The 20,627-nt window shown below is 35.8% G+C and overlaps 1 protein-coding gene across 8 annotated transcripts in view; it reads right to left on the reverse strand.

Annotated features, from left to right (window-relative positions):
• STXBP4 (syntaxin binding protein 4) overlaps nt 1-20,627 on the reverse strand; it is a 174,895-nt gene that overhangs the window by 62,426 nt on the left and 91,842 nt on the right. For 7 of the 8 annotated variants that reach the window (XR_012130687.1, XM_073235410.1, XM_073235411.1 and 4 more), the window contains 4 exons: nt 15,166-15,342; nt 9,016-9,132; nt 8,460-8,509; nt 6,333-6,460 (listed from right to left, as the gene is read on the reverse strand). Coding sequence is in view for 7 of the 8 variants with exons in the window: in XM_073235410.1 (XP_073091511.1) it covers nt 6,333-6,460; nt 8,460-8,509; nt 9,016-9,132; nt 15,166-15,342 (472 nt within the window). In the remaining variant the exon portion in view is untranslated. Of the gene's footprint in view, nt 1-469; nt 1,617-6,332; nt 6,461-8,459; nt 8,510-9,015; nt 9,133-15,165; nt 15,343-20,627 lie in introns of those variants that run through there. The other variant, XM_073235414.1, reaches the window with a different exon arrangement.

Consider the following 20,627-nt stretch of genomic DNA (forward strand, 5'->3'; position numbering starts at 1 on the left):
ATTTTGAATTCTTTTTCAGGAGGACTAGTTAGGTCTGTCTCCTTCTCAGGTGTTGTCTCTGTGATCTTTGTCTGCCTGTAGTTTTGCCTTTTCATGGTGATAGAGATAGTTTGCAGAGCTGGTACAAGTGACCGCTGGAAGAGCTTCCCTTCTTGTTGGTTTGTAGCCTTTTCCTGGGAGAATAGCGACCTCTAGTGGCTTGTGCTGGGCAGCTGTGCGCAGACAGGGCTTCTGCTTCCTGCCCAGTTGCTTTGGGGTTTATCTCCGCTGTTGCTGTGGGCTTGGCCTGGCTGGGGCTGTTCCTCCAAAATGGTGGAGCCCCGTTGGAGGGGGAGCAGCCAGGAGACTATTTATCTCCGCAAGGGGCCTCTGTGCTCCCTGCTGCCCAGGGGGTTAGAGTGCCCAGAGATCCCCAGATTCCCTGCTTCTGGTCTAAGTGACCTGTCCTGCCCCTTTAAGATTTCCAAAAAGCACTCTCCAAACCAAAACAACAACAGCAACAATGAGAGAGGGAACAGAAAGAAAGAGAAAAAAAAAAAGGAAAAAAAAAGGAAAAAACAAGCGATTTTTTTTTTTTTTTTTTTTTTGTCCTCAGGTGCCGGTCCCAGGCACCCGCTCACTGGTCCTGCTGCCCTGTCTCCCTAGCACCAGGGTCCCTGTCCTTTCAAGGCTTCCAAAAAGCACCCACCCACCAGTCCCGCAGGGAAGGAACGCTCAATATTCTTTGTCCTCAGGCACTGGTCCCACGCACCCGCTCACCAGTCCCGCCGCCCTGCCTCCCTAGCACCGGGGTCCCTGTCCCTTCAAGGCTTCCAAAAAGCACTCGGCAAAAAGAGAGGAAAAAAAGGGGAAAAACGCGCGATTTCTTCCGTCCTCAGGTGCTGGTCTCAGGCACCCACCCACCGGTCCCACAGGGAAAAATGCGGGATATTCTTTGTCCTCAGGTGCCGGTCCCAGGCACCCGCTCACCAGTCCCGCCGCCCTGCCTCCCTAGCACCGGGGTCCCTGTCCCTTTTAGGCTTCCAAAAAGCACTCGCAGAAAAGAGAAAAAAAAAAGGGGAAAAACGCGCGATTTCCTGTCCTCAAGTGCCGGTCTCAGGCACCCGCCCACCGGTCCCGCAGGGAAAAACGGGGGATATTCTTTGTCCTCAGGCGCCGGTCCCAGCCACCCGCTCACCAGTCCCGCCACCGTGCCTCCCTAGCACTGGGGTCCCCGTCCCTTCAAGGCTTCCAAAAAGCGCTCGCCCAAAAGAGAAAAAAAAAAAAGGGGAAAAACGCGCGACCTCCTCCGTCCTCAGGCACCGGTCTCAGGCACCCGCCCCCAGGTCTCGCAGGGAGAAACGCGGGATATTCTTTGTCCTCCGGCGCCGTTCCCAGGCACCTCCTCACCGGTCCCGCCACCCTGCCTCCCCAGCAACGGGGGCCCGTCCCTCTAAGGCTTCCAAAAAGCACTCGCCAAAAAAAAAACCGCTCCGGTTTCTCTCCACCCGCCGGGAGCCGGGGGGAGGGGCGCTCGGGTCCCGCCGGGCTGGGGCTTGTATCTTACCCCCTTCACAAGGCGCTGGGTTCTTGCAGGTGTGGATGTGGTCTGGATGTTGTCCTGTGTCCTGTGGTCTCTATTTTAGGAAGATTTTTCTTTGTTATATTTTCATAGCTCTATGTGTTTTTGGGAGGAGATTTCCACTGCTCTACTCACGCCGCCATCTTGGCTCCGCCCCCTCTAAAATGTATTTTTAACTTTCAAAAAAATATAAATAGATATTCTAAAAGCTCTTGATATATACTACAAAATTGATTCCCAAGAATGTTGTGCCAAGTTATATTACCACCTGTAGTGGATAAGAATATTTACTTTCAACCTTTGTAGCAGGCCCAGATGGCTCTTAAATTAGAGAGATTTTTTAAAATGCCTAATATATGAGTAATTTAAGAAGAGAAAGTGTATTCTCTTCAGAAGATTCCTGCTTGTTTCCTTTGCTCGGTCCTCATTTGGGTCTTTCAGGTATAGAAACCTTTGTTCAGCTGCTCATCTCAATCTTGAAGCTTAAAACTTCACTTATCATTATAGGTTTACACTCTGTTTTTAGAGCAGGGAGATGTTCCCTTCCTGGTTTTCATCTTTTAAACATACAAATACAATTTAAAATATCATTTCTTAGTGTAGGAGCAGAATGGGGAGATTTTTGGCATGAAACCACTCTATCATCTTGGCCAAAAGTCTATTCTCAATCTTGAAAGCTATATTTTCTTGCTTTAATACTGTGGGCTTTTTCATAATCATACATTGGTACATTATGTATATAGATGTTTATAAAAGCTTGAAAGAAAAGCATGTGTGTATGTATACATATATAATAAATTTCTCTTTATAAAAGCCTGAATGTAGGTAAAGAGTGCTTAAACTGAACTGGTTTTTGACCTTTGAAAGGATATGTGGATCCCTGGTTACCCTGACATTCATCCAAGTTATTGTTGGAGCCACGTTCTCAAAAGTCAGGCTGGGAACTGGCCAGTGTGCATTTGCCTTGTAAGAATAATAATGCAGGGGTGTGAGGGAGCAAGAGGCAAGCTGGGACCAGAGGCGGCCGTGCAGAGCAATGCGGCTTTTGGTGCAGAAGCCACTCTGCTGGGATCCCTTTATTTACATTTAAAGCTTCCTCTATGCCCCAGTGTGTGCCAGATTTAAAGTATGTCTATGCTGCCTAAAGGACCAAGCCCCAGTTGGCCCTCTGCTCGACACAGAATCTGAGGATTTCAAAAATGCCTTTGACTCACCAAGATAAAAAATAGAAAGATTCCATCTACCCTGTAGCCAGTCTTTGACTTTATTCATTACCCCTTCAAATTAGACTGCATTAAGAGGTACCCTCCTGTTAATAATCACTACTGTTATTCAGCAGATTTGGCCCTTGGTGCATTTCTGCTATGTGGTCCTATGTGCCCTATATCAAAAAGTTTTTGGGATCTGCCTGCAACTGCTAGTCCTTTTGAAGATTTTTACTCTATTTTATATTCTACTTATCATTATCATAGGAATTTTAAAGGAAGGTAGATGCTTGTGCTTATGCTGCCAATTTACCTTGAAGTCAGTAGGTTCTTTTTTTATTAACCACCTCCGATGGGATATTTGACCAGATATGGCTTTATTATACATTTTAAAAATAGAACTGCCTCTTTCTGCTTTTGTTATAGAATTATTTTGTCAATCTAGATGTCAATCAAAGATTATGGTTCAAAACAAGTAGTTATTTCAAATAGAGTACACTAAAGCATTATAATATCCACCAATAAATATCAATGGAGATAATAAAAGCACCTCAAGGAGGTTCAAAACTGATGAGAAATGTCTATTCTGTCCACATACTTTTTCAATGGAATTAATGCAACAGACCAAAGTTTCCTTACTGTTAGCAAAAAACAAACTGAAAATAAACAACTGATAAGATGTTGATTCAGACATTTAGCCACAGTTTCCTGTGATGATTACATTCTAACTTAAAATCAATAACATGCAATGTTATACATTAAGCAAAGTTCTCATCTACCATGTACTCTCAAATGTATTAAAACTGAAAGCTTTAGAAAATAATTTTTATCTGTTTCAAGATTATACCTTTTCTGCTGTTTAAAACCAGCAAAATAGTTTCTATGTTGTCTTTTTATTGAAAGGATCCACATATCCTTTCAAAGGTCAAGAGAAAAAGTACATTTAAATTAATTACTTTAAATGATAATAATACTGCAGTACCATCATTAGCAACAGTAGCAGTAATGTTCATTTATGGAACACCTTATACTACTGGTGCTCTGTTAGCCACTTTACATGTGTCTCATTTAATCCTCCAATCCTGTCCCTTCAGATACCATGATCTCTACTTTTTTTAGGAGGAAACAGGCCCAGAGGTTAAGTCATTTGCCCACAAAGTCAGATGACTAACTGGAGTGCTCTCCGGGACACCTCTGGAATGCCAGAGACTGAGGAACATGGTTTACACAGATTCACACTGCTATTCCAGGCTGCCACTATTGTTTACATACCACTCCATTGCTAGAGGTATTCTGATGAGGGTTGGTTGCCCATATTTGTTATGCTGTAGAAACCATTCATGTTCTCTATGTTTCTGCATCAGGATTCTTAAGTTGGGGATCATAAACATACTTAAAATGGAGGCAAAATGTACTTTACTGCATATTTCTGGGAAGAAGGCTTTCACCAGATTTCAGTGGAATCCACCACTCAAAAAAGGTTCAGAATTGTCTTCCAGGTGTTCCTTGGAGGTTGGTTTTAGGCTGGAAGACCTAAGAAATCTTACTCTCATTTCCAAGGAAATCCCATAGTATATCATCCTAGAGTGTACTTATATTAAGAAGAAAGTAGAGGCAATTACCCAAGAGATATTTTTCAATTTTAACTTGAAATGACTAGATGGCCTTGGCAAAAGAAATGAGGTGGAGGCTCAGGTGGCTGAATTATCTGCCTCATGGTAGTAACTTTCTGCTTTTCATTACATGTAGAAAAAACTACAGCTTAAAGAGAAAGAAAAATGAGCTGAGTACCTGGATTATCAAACTTAAAAGATATGTCTTATAAAATTATAAAAGTACTAGGAAAGTATGTCAACATTAGCAATTATATTTCTAAATAAAAAAGACATGTAATGGGGTATGTGGTGGGAACTTGATAATGGGGGGAATCTAGTAACCACAATATTGCTCATGTAAGTGTATATTAATGATACCAAAACATAAACAAACAAACAAACAAATAAATAAATAAAAAGACATTATAGAAACTATTTCGCTGGTTTTAAACAGCAGAATAGGTATAATCTTGAAACAGATAAAAAGTGCAGATGGAATTTCTCACTTTTCTTCCAAAGAAGTTCTGCTGAGTTTCAAATATTTTCTTTGAATAATCATGTTTGACAAATATGAAGGTTAATGTTAGCAAGGTAATTAAAATTCATGATGGCAGTGCCCACTGGGCTATATCTGTGCAGGTGTTTCCCTCCTCTATTCCCACTCTAACTTAAAAATGTCTGATACATAAAATTTTGAACTTATACATAATACGTTAGGAGTGATTATTTTCACCTCTCCTAAAAACCACAGATTTTTTTAACATAAAGAGTTCTTGTAGGGCTTTTGAAATATAATTTGGATTTTAGAAATAAAATAGGTTGTGAAAAAGTTTTAAAAAAACTCACTGCAGAAATTGAGCAGATATTATTAGAGGAATGGTTTCCAGTCCTCCATAACATTGTCCTTAAGTCAAAATATCTAAGGGGCCTTTGGATATTACCGGATACAAAGACAAACCATTTACTACTCAGGACTTCACCACAAACTTACTATTTTAATACTTAGTTACCACAGAATTTTGTCTTTCTCTCTATATAATTAATATTTATATATATTTGATATCTGGTCCTCAGCATAGGGGAGATTAACAGTGGCAAAGCAGAGGGATAGCAGAATGTTAGAGGCCAGCACAAAGATAACCAGCAGACAGAGTGACATCAAGGAAAGAGACAGAAAAATAAACAATTAAAAAGCAGGCAAAGTACCTGGAGTAGGAGGAGGGAGGGAGGGAAATGTCCAATCACTGAAGTTTTCCCTACGCATCTCCCTGTCGGCTGGGATGTTGGAAGTTACTGAGATAGTTGCTCTGCTTCTCTTTTTAGCTTGGTGCTGATGCTGGGGGTGTCCAGTGACAGATCATGCAGTTCCTTAACAGAGGTATTCTCTTGGCCTAAGCTTAGAGTAAATGCCTGAGGCAGCAGCTCTGATGAGTAGGGAACTGGATGGCTTTTTAAATGATTACCCTGCTAACTGTCCCACGTCTGTCCCTAGTTTTTTCCCCTGCGTGGGATCCTGGAGATTTTTCCATAGTTCTACTTAAATCACGGATTCAGCAGTTTTGTCTTTCACCTTTATTGTGTTTTAGGATCTTTTGTTTAGTTGGGCTGGACATTCAATCTTATTCCATTTGTTGTATATTAAAAAATTCTTCATTGTAGATTCTACCCTTCCCAGTTTCCAGCGATGAGGATTTATTTTTATATTTACCTTTTCATTTCTAATAGACTGGATGGAAGTACGTGTAAAGACGTGTCTTAATTAGCTATCTTTTGCTGGAAGCCATTTGGAGGTTTTTAAATAAAGCAAGTGTTTTCCCCCTACAGTTAGTGCATTAAGATTTTTATCAATTAGCTATCAATTTTACTGTAGGCAAAAACCAATACATTTAATAAAACTAAACTGTCAAACTTAAAATTTTCCTCTTTTGTTTCATTGAATTTTTTTTAAGTAAAAACATGCAGAAAACTTACAATCTATATCAAGTATGGCACGAACAGATTTAACAAGCTCCTTAGATTCAAGTGCCAGTGCCGCTGTACGTCCGTTCCTTCCCAGCCGTGTGAGGGAAGTCTGCGAAGCTAACACAGCTCTTCTTTCGCTATAAGGGCAATACAATAAGGATACATATTACACAGTAAATAAGATCTATCTTTGCTAAATCCAAATCCTTATTAGTTATAAATGTGTACAAAAATATTTCCATACTGTATTCTTATAGCCATAAACGAAGTAATTCACACAAACAAGTATTTCTGTTTTCAATTCTTTATTATATAATAAATAGGCATATTTTAAAAATTAGGTTGACCTCATATATACAGAGGAAGGAATAGAAGGTGGCCCACCTTCTAAATCATTTGTTGGGCTTATTTAGTGAGTGTTTGTATTATGCTAAAATGATGTGACCTTTTATTTAGTTTTATAAAAATTGAAAGTAAGCACTTCAACATAAACTTATTAAACAGGTATTTACTATTAATTCTAGTAACAGTACATATAAACTCAATATACGTATTTATTCCTGAAATTCTCCCTCAAACCTTTCCATTTGTTGTCACTAAAACAACGTAGAACTTTGATGTCACTTTTTAAAAATGCAATGTCACCTAAAATGAATGTATCCTGATATAATTAAAAATGCAAGATTTTACTACAAAAAGTCATTATGCTAAAACTTCTACTTGAAAAGCAACAATTTTAAACTCATGACAAAATCATCATTACTTATAATCCATCTTCTTAAGCATGATGGTATTAGTGCACAAGGAAAAACTAAAGCATCAATTCTAAAATTCAAATAGAGTCTTTATTCTGTGTTGAATGACCAAGGCTTATATCTGTTACAGAAGATACAATATATTCAAAAGACTAAACCAAATTTTAGTAGTGTTTAACTTTCCAGACATAGTGAAAAGTTGCTTAATACTGCTTTTTAAAGTTACCTTTTTATCATGAACCAGTTTAAGGCAAGGGTAAACTCTGGCTTTTAAATGGTCATTTTTAACCTTCATTTTTAAAACCAAAACTTTTGAATTATTATTTAAGGTCACAATGAGACCCTGGTGGGGGGTCGGGGTGGGGGTGGGGCACACCTAACTGATACAGAGGGAATCTGATTGCTGAGTAGTTTAACATCCTTACTGAAAATAATTATCATGGAATTCACATAGTTATCTTACATCAAAAGTAACATGGGTAACAATGAAAAGATTGTCAGATTCCTTCATTAAAATAAACAAAACAGTACATTAAAATGAGTTTAAAAGTCCTACTATATATATTCTTCTAAATTAAAAAATGCTATGTGGAAACCTAAAATATAATAACACAATGAATTATCTTCACTTATAAACTGCTGTTTTCATAGTAAAGGGTAGAGTTTTCCTAAGTTTCTACAAGTGTACATTGCTAGAAGTCATTGCTAGTGGCAGCTATTATAAGATGAGGAAAAAAATTGTTTTGAAAATGTATAAACAGGAAACTTTGTTTATGTCTTTCATCACATCAAAATGCCCATAGACTTGCAGTTTGAAATACATAAATCTTATTAATGTGTTTGTAGCTCCTAATAAGAAACTTTAAATCAAGAAACAAACTCTGAATAGTAACAAAGTTAAGGTGCATTCTCCAAATACATTTCTTTTATTTCTGCCTACTGAATGTTGAATGAAAGAAACGGAGTGCATGAACATGTTATATAAAACTCTGTTTGCCATTATACTTGATTTGCTGGGTTGAGTCTGACCTCGCACAGTGCACCTGTGATTAGTATAGGAGTTTTTATTCATACACAGGGTGTGTAGAGAATTTGGAGTTAATCTCATCTTTACAGAATTCCTAACTAAAACAAGATAGGTGATTTCTACCTCACTTCAGAGTACTAAGTTTCAACAACTAGCTAAATACTTCTAGGAATTTTTTTGCAGAAATGGGGTCAAAAATAACTTGTCCTTGTATCTTTTCCTATAAGACATTAAAGAATAACATCCAGTAGTAATTATGTAGCATCTTAAGGCTATTTAAGAGATTTTAGTAGTTTAGTAAATTACCACGTGAAAAATGTAATCAGTGGCACTACTCCGCAGAAATATTCTTACCTTAAATTTGATAAAGGGGCAGAATTATCAGAAAATACTTCTTGAATAGCCTAGAGACAAACAAGATAGAAAGGAAATACGTAAGTTTGATAGTTTTAAAATGTTTTTTCTTGCTTAACAAATTTCTTGCTTTTTTTTTTGCTTAATTTATAAACTCCCCTCCCAAATTTATTAAAAAGGTGGGAAAATGGAGGGAAAATCAATTACACTAACATGCAATTCTACCCAGAAACATAATAGCTATAGGAACATTTCTTTACAGGGTAAATATTTATCAAATAATGTTGTATAATACCAAGAATTTTAGCAACGTGTTCATTAAAACATAGCATGTATTTGTGATCATGTTACTCTGTCTCCATTATTTCTCTAAATAATCTGTGTTTGCTAGTCTTTTCATTATCTAGGTAATTTTAAATCTGACTGTAAGTCAGCATTGCTATTTTGAACCCAGAGAATGTTTCACTAGCCACCAAACACTTTCACTTTTAGCTAGTAGTCAGTCATCTACACATTTCTTAAAATGGATATAGAGTAATGTAACAGGAACATTTACCTCTACAAAATGAAGAAGTTTTTCAGTGGATGCTTCAAAAGTTTTTCTTGCCATCTCTGATTTTCGTAATTGGCAGTCAAGTACTGTGATTCTCTTTCTTAACTCCTGAAAACTTTCCTGGAGAGAAATATCAAGAGGAACATCTTAGGCATTTCTTTGATTTTTACATTACTGGATTCTATTTTCAGGTTTTATTAACTCATATCCAACATTAACATATCATTTATTTTCCCTCTTATTACACATATCTTCTGATTTGGGGAGACACTTAACTAATTGTATAGTTAAAAGTTAAACTGCACAGGGATGTTGCAAATTTTATGAGGTAAGATGCATATGACTTTACTGATTCTTATAATGAATACTTTAAATTAGTTCATGTTATTTTTTGACAATATGCCTCACTAGATGCTAACAGAAACCCCTACCAGTGTAGCACACCAGAAGTTCTGACAATATACACATATATTTAATGTAATATAATCCAATATAAAGCTAAACTGGCAGGAGAGTAAAGGAATTCCATGAAGACAAGCAACAGCAAAGCCAGTGAACCTACTTGTAAGAGCATACTGCACTAAAATTTTCTCTGAGGGTATATGCTGATTCCTGGTGGCCTACAGTTTGGGGTTTCATCAGGAACAAATGACAAATAGGAGGACTTCAATGGGTGAATTAGGAAGAAAGAAACCTCACAGAAGTAAACAGGATTTTAATTTAGGATCTGGTGAATGTTAAAAAAAGTCTCCCCTGAATACTTTCTAAATACAAGCCCTCACTCATGCAGGTTTGAGTTCAGTACTAAACTACCTGTGTGGCCTGTGAATTCATATGCTGAAAATTTAAATTGGTCCCAGGCTGGCAGAAGCGAACATAAGACTTATGTGGAGGGATATTTTTAAAACTCAGATCTTAAAGAATTCCTACATATAATATGTCAAAAGAACAAAACCTCAAGAAATAGGCTACCATGAATGAAAATCAGCTGAAGGAACCAAATTACAGGATCGACAGCAGATATTGGAGTGATCAGATACACAAAATAATGTTTCATATGTTTTAAAAATTAAGAAGGAATTTAAAGCATAATATAGGGATAAGAATTACCAAAATAGATCCAAAGGACATTAAAAAAATTGACCTTAAAAATAAAATGTAGTCATTATTAAATTAGTAACTCAGTTTATGGACTTAATGTTCAATTAGATACAGTTGAAAAGAGAATAGGTGAACTGGAAGACAGAGGTAATGAAACACTTCATAATGGAGCAGAAAGATAAAAATCAAAGTATGAAATGAGAAGAGGTAAGAATAAAATAACCAAAAGAAGATCTAGTATACATTCAATCTGAATTACACATGAGAGATTAGAGAGAATGCAAGAGAAACAGCTCAGAATAACAATTTAGGGTTTTTCAGAAAAGGCAAAAGATGCTGTTCCTCAGATTAGGAAACTCAGAGAATCTTAAGCAATATAAATAAAATAAGCAACACATGACTCATCACAGACAAACTGCTGAGCATAGATGATAAAAAGGTCTTAAAATAATCTAGAAAGAAACAACAGATTGTAAAGAAATGGTAGACTGACAGCTGATATCAAAGCCACAGAATAAAAACACTGGAAGAAATTAAATGCCAATTTAACATTTTAAATGTAGCGAAATATATTTCAGGAGCAAGAATTCAATAAAAAAGTTTTCAAACAAAAATAGAGTCTATTATCTATAGATCCTCATTGAATGAATTTCTAAAAAATGTACTTGGGGAAAAGAGAAATAATTTTGGCAAGAAGGTCTGAGATGCAAGAAAAAATGTTGAACATAGGAAATGGTACACATTGGGGTCTATTTAAACAAAGGTTGACTGTACTAAATAAATTGGATGAGTGTCTAATTTATGGTGTTAAATGTCAAGAAAGAACTGAAATACTGACAAAAATAGAAGTTAAGTAGGAAGGGATGATTGGATTTATGTTTTAAAGTGCTTATAATGTTAGAAGAAGGGTAAATCTAGAGTTTAGTTTTGTTAAAGTTAAAATAAATGTTAAAATTTCTATGATAATCACTAAAAATTAAGAGTATATAACTTCTAAACCAGTGAAGGAAATAAATGTAATGGTAATGGGGGAACACAGGAGAAATCTGAACTAATCAAATAAAAAAAGAGGCAAGAAATGAAGAACAGAAAACACAGGAAAAACAAAATTTACAAAATAAGGTAGTAACATAGCCTAATGCATTAGAAAATAAAAGAATGTAAATGGAAAAATCTTTCCAATTAAAGGTAAAAAATTACTAATATGGGAAAAAATTCAGCTGCATGTTGTTTACCATATAGAGAAATAAAACATAAAGATACTAAAAAGTTGGAAATTAGAAGATGAAAAAAATAGGCAAATACCAAAAGAAAGCTATTGTACTTTTTAAAATATTAATCAAAAATAAGCAGTAAGGGGAGAAGACTGCTAGATTGAGTTACATTTCATTAAGGATGATGACATAATTCTAAGTTTGTATGCTGCTAACAACATTACTCCAAAATACATAAAGAAAATTATAAAAAAAAAGAAACCCCAAAGGAGATTTAACACATTTCTCTGACAAAGAAATTAATGTGACTAGGGAGGAATTGAACCCCACAATTAATGACCTTCATTTAGTGACTATATAAAAACAATACACCAAACAACTGAAGAATTATTTTCAAGTTCACTTTGAACATTTGTAAATACTGGCCATACATCAGCTATGAAGCAACCACCAACAAACTGTGTAGTTGTTATCCTACAGACTAGATTCTCTGGTCAAAATGCAATGAACTTTTCTGTGCTTCAGTGATGTTCATAAATAAAGACTCAATCATAAGTATGTAAATTCTTCCCAAATTAATCTATATATTTAATATATTTTCCATAAAAATCCCAATAGTTTTTTTTCCTCTTTGGTAGAATTTATAAGCTGAGTCTAAAATATGTGTAATAAATCAAAGGGTCATGTAGCCAACATGCTTTTAAAGAAAAAGAACTATGCAGGGTGATTAGAAATCAAGACTAAAAGATATAGTTAGTAGTCATAAGAATATACAAATAACACCAATGAAAGAGAATAGGGAGCTGTCAAAAAGATCTATGCACATGAGATCTTGATATAGGACAGCTGATTTTATAGATCAATTAGGAAAAGAGAGACTTTTGAATAAATGGTGCTGGCATAGTTGGTTATTCATTTAGAATAAAGAAAGAATAAAATGGATCTTCATCCCATACAATGCCACAAATCCAATGACAGAAGTTCAAAACTTCAAAACTTTTAGAGGCAAATATAAAAGAATATCTTTGGGAATGGAAAGACCTCTAAAAAGACACATGAGGGAAAAGATTGATAAGTAAGAACATGAAAAGTAAGAACATCTGTTCATTTCACCACTGGGTGAAAGGCAAGCCAAAAATTCAGGAGATTTTAATAACATACAACTTAATATAGGATTATTATTCAGAGCATATGAATAATCACTACATATCAGTATGAAAAAGACAAATAATCCAATGGGAAAGTAGTTAAAAGACATGAAGATGCATTTCACAGAGAAACATATATGCCTAACAAATACATAAATATATGTTTAACTGGCTATCTGGGGCAGAAGCAAAATCCTGGTTTATAGTGTTTGAGGGTGTAAGTAACACAACCATGGTTGATTTCAGGCTATCAACCAGATGTTATTGAAAATGGAGTAGAGAAAAGATGTAGACAATCAGCCAGCTATTCTGAGCACATCAATGCATCAAAGTCATTAGTAATCAGGGAAATTCAAATGAAACCACAATGGGATACACTTATCACACCTACAAGATTGATATATAAAAGTAAAAGTAGGAGAAAACAACGTATCACAAGGGTGTGGGGTAAACTATAATTTTCATTCACTACAAGTGGGAGTAAAAATTAGTTCAAACACTTTTAAACACAATTAGGTATTACCTAGTAAAGTTGATCAATGATCACTATTCAACCAAGCAACTCTACACCAAGAGATAAGCCCAAGAAAAACTGTTACACATGTGGAGCAGAATGAATCCACAAAAATGTTTTTAGCAACATTTTTCATAATGGAAGAAAACAGAAACAATTGGACTGTTGTTCAAATACAGAATGACAAATGCACTGTAGTATTTCCATTCAAGGGGTATACAAAAAAGCAATGAGAAGACAGGAACTAGCTATAAACTTCAAAGAGATGAATTACAAAACAAACCGTTGAGTGAAAAAAGCAAGTTGAAATAGTATAAGTAGGATATTTCTATTCATATGAAGTTGGTAAACAGGCAAAACTAAACAACATATGGGTAAGGGATACATACATAGGTGGTAAAATTATCTAGAAAATGGTTAACACTAAGTCCAGGAAAGTGGTTACTTCTGAGACAAAGGAAGAGAATACAATTGCAGAGGGACATTGTGGGTCTTCAAAGGTAATGGCAATGTTTTATTTCTTAAAAAAATAAGTAAGCAAATTTGGAAATACTTTAAAACTTATTGTGAAAAATAAAAACATTGTTACAAAAAGAGTGTCTTAAAAATGAATATTTGAATCTGAATCTTGTAACATCTCCGTCAATGTCTCCTCAAGCAATCTCAACCAGTTAGAAAAAAAGTTTCCTTCTGTTTTTCTACTGGCATTGTGTTTGGAAAATGTTGAGGTGCCCATGTTTAACATCTTTTTGGGGAAAAAAGAAAAGATTGTTTTCAGAGATAGGTTAATGGCTTAATTTTGGACTTTCCTTGTTAAGAGGAAAAGCATGAGAGACCCATTGTGCTAAAAAAAAGAGAACTAAGTTATATTATCAGACAACTTAGGACAGAAATGTTTTTCAGCTAAGAGATGGAAGGGAAAATTGCAAATAACCTAAGCTTTAGAAAAAAATTGAACTCCTTGAATATTATATTATTTAGAAACAAAGTATTTTTAAAGACTTGATCACCCCTTCAAAAGTAAATATATTATTAAGAAGTACTTTAAATATTTCGGTAATTCCCAGAATGTTTTCAGAATCATGTTAAACTTACTCAAGTGAAATAAGCATGTATCTATTATTTCAGAATGTAAATACTGGGTCAAAAATAATAAATATAAGTAATATTCCTAAACAGTGCTGCTTTCTTAAGTAATATGATTCCCCTTGGCCTTGTGGTTTCATTAAAGAATGATAGGAACATCAGCTTTCTTTTGGAATTGGTTTAAATGGATAGATGTGAAATATATTAGTAACTCTTAAATGCCAACCAAAGAAAATTTCAGATTTTCTTCTGTATTTTGCTTTTGTAAAACTGGTTTTATTTCCACTTGGCATATTTAAACTATTTAACTCTTTTATACTTACACAGACATAAATTGCTCAAATTTATGTTTTATTCTTTCAAAGTTGATTGGATTAGAGATATAAACACCTATTATGTTTATAATGAACTCTATAAAGTTATAAAATATCTATTTTGATTTAATTTTCTACCTTACTGCAGTAAAGTAAAAATGTATGTCTACTGTAGTTTTTGAAGACCATTCAATGAATATAGTATATATGTTATGTTAAAAAACACATAACAAAAAAAATTCACATAAAAAAAGTTCACGTTGCCTTCTGAAAAGCATTCAGTATTTTGCTATGGAAATTGGAGCCTATTAAATTCAAACTCAGTTTTTTTCTATTAATTATATTGGGTCTTGGGCAAAAGTTACTTAAGTTTCACACTTCCTTGAGTGCTCTAATCAAAGAGAAAAAAAAATGATCCTTAGGCTCTCCTCCTTCTCCCACTCTCACAGGACAAATTAGCAAATTTAGGAATAAAAGGAGAAAACCGATGTAATCCATTAAATGTTAAATAGTTCCAGGACTTAATGCTGGAGCTGTACAATGTTGACCATTGACCCAAATAAATTTGGGGTACATGCTTTTCCACCCCAAAGCTATCTGGATAAAGGGAGGCTCAGTCTTCACATTACCCCCATCATGACATATCATCCTATCACTGAATAACAGAAGACAAACACTGACCTAGTTTAGAAGTGCAGATGAAAAGAAAATGAAAACAGGATACATGACAACGGCAAGGAAACCATGGTAACTAGAGAGAGGACTGTTTTGCTTACTTTATTTTGGTCAGAATAATCAGCAAGCTGAGCCTTTAGCTCTGTAATCTCGGCCTCTAACAGACGGATCACTTCTTCATAGTCCATTTCCATTCCATGTGCCTGTCTCTGTGCAGCTTCAGCAAGATGAATCCGACTTCTCAGGGCTCTCGTTTCTTCAACTACGGCTTTGGCTTCCTAAAGATTTCAAAATTAATGTAATTGAAAAAAGGCCATGTAAAAAACAGTTCAGTGGTTTAAACAAAATTTCTCCTCCTTCTGGAAGTTATAATTCCAAAATTTAATCAATATACCTGTGTTCCTCAAATCACAATTGGAAAATAAACATTCATGTCATTTTAATATGTAAAGTAGTGACCTGATCTTATTTTTCCTTTGTAGATTTCTTGGATAACTGTCAGTATGGAACCTCCACCTTCACATACCCAGCACAACATTTTGAAAATAAGAGAAGTAGAAGATAATTTAAAGTGGAAAACAGAATAAGAATTGGTTCAAAAGGTTAAAAGAGTAGGCTTCCACAAAACTTGAGTAGGTGGTAGGGCTCATGTTCTAGGAAGGTTCTGGCAGCTTCATCAGATACTGCTGAGAGATTTATAGTGTTGTGGGCTTCCCTGTGGTCCAAGCTCCAGGAGCCAAAGTTTACTCCTAGACATCAATCTAACTGCTACTTCTCCCTTTTGATTTAAGCCAAAAGGTAGAATTCAGAAGCAAAATATATTGCCATTTCTACAGGATGTAATGCTCACATTTGTGAAGTAATTCAGGTGATTCATGTGTCTTCTCTCATTCAACCTTTAAGAATAACACTGAGAGAAAGGCATTATGAAAAACCAGTTTACACATTATCAGAGGCACAGCTAAGTTACACAACCTATCTGAGGACACATAGTATAGTAGTGCCAGAATTCAAACCCAGGTCTGCCTGACTCCAACATTAGTGCTCTTCTCACCATTTCACTCTGCTGCTAGATGACAAAACAATACAAAACAAAACAACAATGTATTATACTAGCTATACTCTCCACCTTAGTAAGAGGATGGGGCGACCAAAACCACTTGCTCTCTCAAAATGTGCCTTGGTGCTGGGTCAACTACAGTCCCCCAGAACACCAATATAATTGAACATGGCAGTTATTGTACTATAAACCATTTCTTTTTCTTTACTTGATGCAGAAATCTCTTTTCTCTGTAATGGAACTTTCTGCTCCAATTGCCATGGCTAATATTCAACTATGGCTATTTTAATTTTCTCAGAGTTATTATAAGATACTTGTTTTTGTCTGAGCCTAAATATAGTTGAAGTGAAGGGAAAGTTAAGAATATGGACATATTTTTAAGGGTCAATTTCTCATTCACACATTCAATAACTATTTATTAAGTACTTATTATGTGTTGGGTTCTGTTTTGGGAACTGAGGATAGAGCATCTAACAAAATAGACAAAATGTCTTCCCTCATGTTCCCCGGAATTTGCACTCCAGTTTGGGGAGACAGACAGCACATTAGAGATTATCAGTGAGGAGCTCTTACTCAGAAATCTGCAGGAAGGACGGAGCTATGAAGATTTCCCAAGGAGGAGCTTTCTGGGCAGAAGGAAATTTGCACAAGGTCCCTGAGATGGCATTGCCCTTGCATCTTCAGAGAACAGCAAGGGAGCCAGTGTGGCAGAAGTGGAGGGTGAGAGGGGACAGGTAGAAGGGAGTAGTAGTACATGAAGGCAAAGTGGTGACAGGAGTGAGGGGCAGGGATGGGGCTGGGGCGGACTGGCAGATCATAAGAGGCTTTGTAGTAAGGACTTTGGTTTTACTCGAGGTGAGACAGGAAGTGACTGGAGGGTTTTAAGCAGAGAAGTGATGTGATCTGTCTTAAATTTTAAGTAGAGTACTTTTGCTGCTATGTTGAGAGTAAACTGTAGAGTGTGGGCAAACATGCAGTAGGAAAAAGTAGGAAGGGGACAGACATAAAGTAATAGAAGCTTGAACAAGGGTGATATTGATGGAGATGGTGTGAAGTGTTCAGATTTTAAATATAGTTTGGAAGTAGAGTTAACGAGACTTCAACATCATTAACATTTAACTAGCTGCTCCTGCATCCAGACAATCATATTATGTGGTAAAAAACACAAAGGGGATAAAAGATACCTTCCTTTTCTGGCTCAGCTGAGAACATTAGGTGTGACTTACATAAGTGGAAGAAGAGAGCAGGGCATGTTAGACAAATAGAACAACGTGAACAAAGGAAGAGAGGTAAGAAGGAAGGTGGTACATTTGAGAAACGGCACTAGATGAATTTTGAGTTTGAGAAACTTCCTATAGGGAAGCAATGGGTAAAAAAAGTTATGGAGAAGAAGAGAAAGGGCTAAACTCTGGTACATATGGCATGATAGGCAAAGGAACTCATATTTGGGGAAGTCTGGAAGCTTTCTGGGCAGAAATTGATGAGAACACAGTGCTTTAGAAAGCTAAATCTGGTAGAAGGTGCAGGATGGAGCAATGTGACCAACGAATTGCCTACTCACCCCTTAATTCAAAGAACATTTTTTCCTCATTTTTAAAAGCAATTGTCTTATAACAAAAGGGTACTTTTACAAAGAAATATCTGGGAAAATAAAAGGACCTCTACCTAGCCACATCAGTCATTTCAGCTCAGGTGATCAAGAACCATCAGTGTCACAGCTTGATCAACTTCACATCAGACTGTTGCTATGCACACAGGAGGCAAAACTTTACTATTTTAAGTAATTAAATTTAACCACTTTAAGTGTTTAAATTAGCTCAGCTAATCCACATACTGCTGTGTGAGATATGTCCATTAGCATCCTCGCTTAACAGGGAGGAAACTGAAGCACAGAAAGGTTAAATAACTTGCTCAGAATCACAAATCTAGTAAGTGGCTGACCTAGGATTTGAACCTCAGCAGTCTGGTTACAAAGTTGATGCTCCTGGCTACTATTCCATACTGCTTCTCCAACTACAGAAGCTGTTTTTTAAAAAATGACTTGTAAATAACAATATCATCAGAGTTCAGCCCTGCAAGAGTTTAGGATGTGGCCATTACAATACACCAAAACACTTTCAAGACTGTTCCACTGTTCCCAATTTTCCATTCAATCAAGCTAGAAAAAAATATATTGCCACTGAAATGAAAGAGGAGGGGCAGAGAATTCTCCATAGCTGCAATGAAGAATAACTAATTTGATGATATGTCTCCTTCACACTAACTTCATGCAGCTTTTATTCCTCTATAAAAACAGCACTTTTATTTTTGTTCAAAGAATCCTAGTTAATTAAATGAAGAATCTGGATGGAATTTATCTAGCCATAATAGTGCACTGATGGTAATACAGTGTGAAATGCAGTTGGGTGGTAAAAGATGCAGAGGTTTTGATGCTGAATAAATTCATGCTATTTCTTTTGTAAATGTATAACTGTCAGGTTGGCAAATGTGACCCCTTAGCAAAGTTCTAGCCCAATTCCCACTGAATGGTTGTTTAAAAGATTAGTACATTGAAATGATGACTCTTAGAGGAAGCAGTAAAGAAAAGATAGCAGCAGTGTTCTGTATTTAGTAATACAGGATCACGTAAGTCCATTTTTTTTTCTCCTAGGTATCCTCTAATAATAAATAACTGTAAAGCCTTCTATGTCAGTAACAAGTGAGCCAGAATTTTCCCAGAACTTCACCATAAGACTGAAATCCCATCAGGGTAAATGCTGCAGCCAGTTCACTGATTTACTTTGTTATTAGGTAGAAATTAATCCAGCTTTAGGAAGCTAGAATATAAAGGAGAAACTAGGATGTAATTGTATATCAGAAAAGTTGACATAAGCATTATGCTTTTTAATAGTAAGCAGTATAAGCAAATGTAGTAGAAAAGAGCCCTGAATCATGAAGTCAAGTATTTCACAACATTTTTTTAGTGACATTGAGGAAATATCTTCAACACATACTGTCCCATTATAAAATGAGGTCTTTTCACCTCACAACCCCAAATCTTCAGGGAAGGTCAGATCAAATTTTTCTTTGAAAATATAATTCACACTAACAAGAATTTTTATTGGCTACAAATACTTTGAATTTAACTATGTGATTGTGTTTAGACAAAGGGTATTATAAACTCACACGGAGTGCAAAATAAGCTCAGACAAAAGACAGTATTTTGTGTTTTGTCATGTACAGCATTTTCTCCCCACAAGACAGCATGATATAGAATAAAAATCCTTGTGTTAGGTGAGCCATATACGGGCCAGAATCTTAGATTTGTGATTTTTCATTTTCTGTCTGTGTAATTCTCTAAGACTCAGTTTGTTCCTTTGTACACTGGGAAATAACACCTACTTTATATAAGATCAAAACAACTCTTAGGGGGTTAAAGGAACTATCGTTAAAGGAATTACAGTTCTTGCTACAGTTATTCCATTTCTCTTTACTGCTTCTGAAAAATGTACATAACCACCTGTGATCAGAGAGCTAGATTAGATGATTTATTAAGGGCTTTCCCGAGGCACTCAATTAGTAATACTAGTTACTGAACTTCAGAGAAGTTGTTGGGAAACGTATTGTGTACATGTAATTTTTAAATGTTAGCAACAATTATATAAAACCTTTTCTTCTCTAGTTATGAGTTGCAAGGGCTCCCTGAAGTAGAAGGAAGAGGCACTAATAGCAGTTGCACGTCTATAATTAGGCTAGCACGTCCTCATCACTAACCTTACAAGTTCTGTAATTTTTAAGCTAATCAGTAAATCTTTCAAAATGTCAATGGCTGACGGGAGAAAAGGAGACTGCAGAGAGATGTATGTTTTAGTGTAATGTAACTTAGGCTACCAAGCCCAAAAGAATACTTCTCTTATCATTTTCCGACGTGCACTCATTGAAAACCCTTCTTGATCCCATTACTGTTTGTAAAAAAGATTAAGGATTACTGCAGGAAGAAGGCTGTTGAAAGAAAAGTGATTAAAAGCAGGTTATACCTAGTTTCCTTAACTTACATATTGGATTTATGAAAATATGTATAATATTCTTAATGGGTGATTTCAAAGTAATTTGCAGATATTCATCAATAAATCTAAAACTCATACCTTAAACATGGAAGTGCTTAGGGAAGAAAATGAATTCACAAAACTTTACATACATCTCTGCTATGTGCTCTTTCCTCCCTTTCCTTACTCCTTCTCCAGGCATGTATCTAGCCCACTACTTGACCTCCATACCTAACCAGTTATTAAGCACTGCAGTGTCTTCATTTATGATATATTTGCAGTCATTCCATAATTTTCATTCTTACCACCTCATTACTGATTTATGTCTTTATCATGTCATGGTTAAGTACTATGAAAATCCTCTAAGTGATCACCCCACCTGCTGTGTTCTTCACTATAATGTACTCTGCATTTTTCTGAAGGATTGATTTTACTAAAATATTGCCTAGGTAACAAACCTGAGGTAACCTTAGGTAAC

This window comes from Manis javanica, chromosome 4 (genome assembly GCF_040802235.1).
Source record: "Manis javanica isolate MJ-LG chromosome 4, MJ_LKY, whole genome shotgun sequence".
Lineage (NCBI taxonomy): Eukaryota > Metazoa > Chordata > Mammalia > Pholidota > Manidae > Manis > Manis javanica.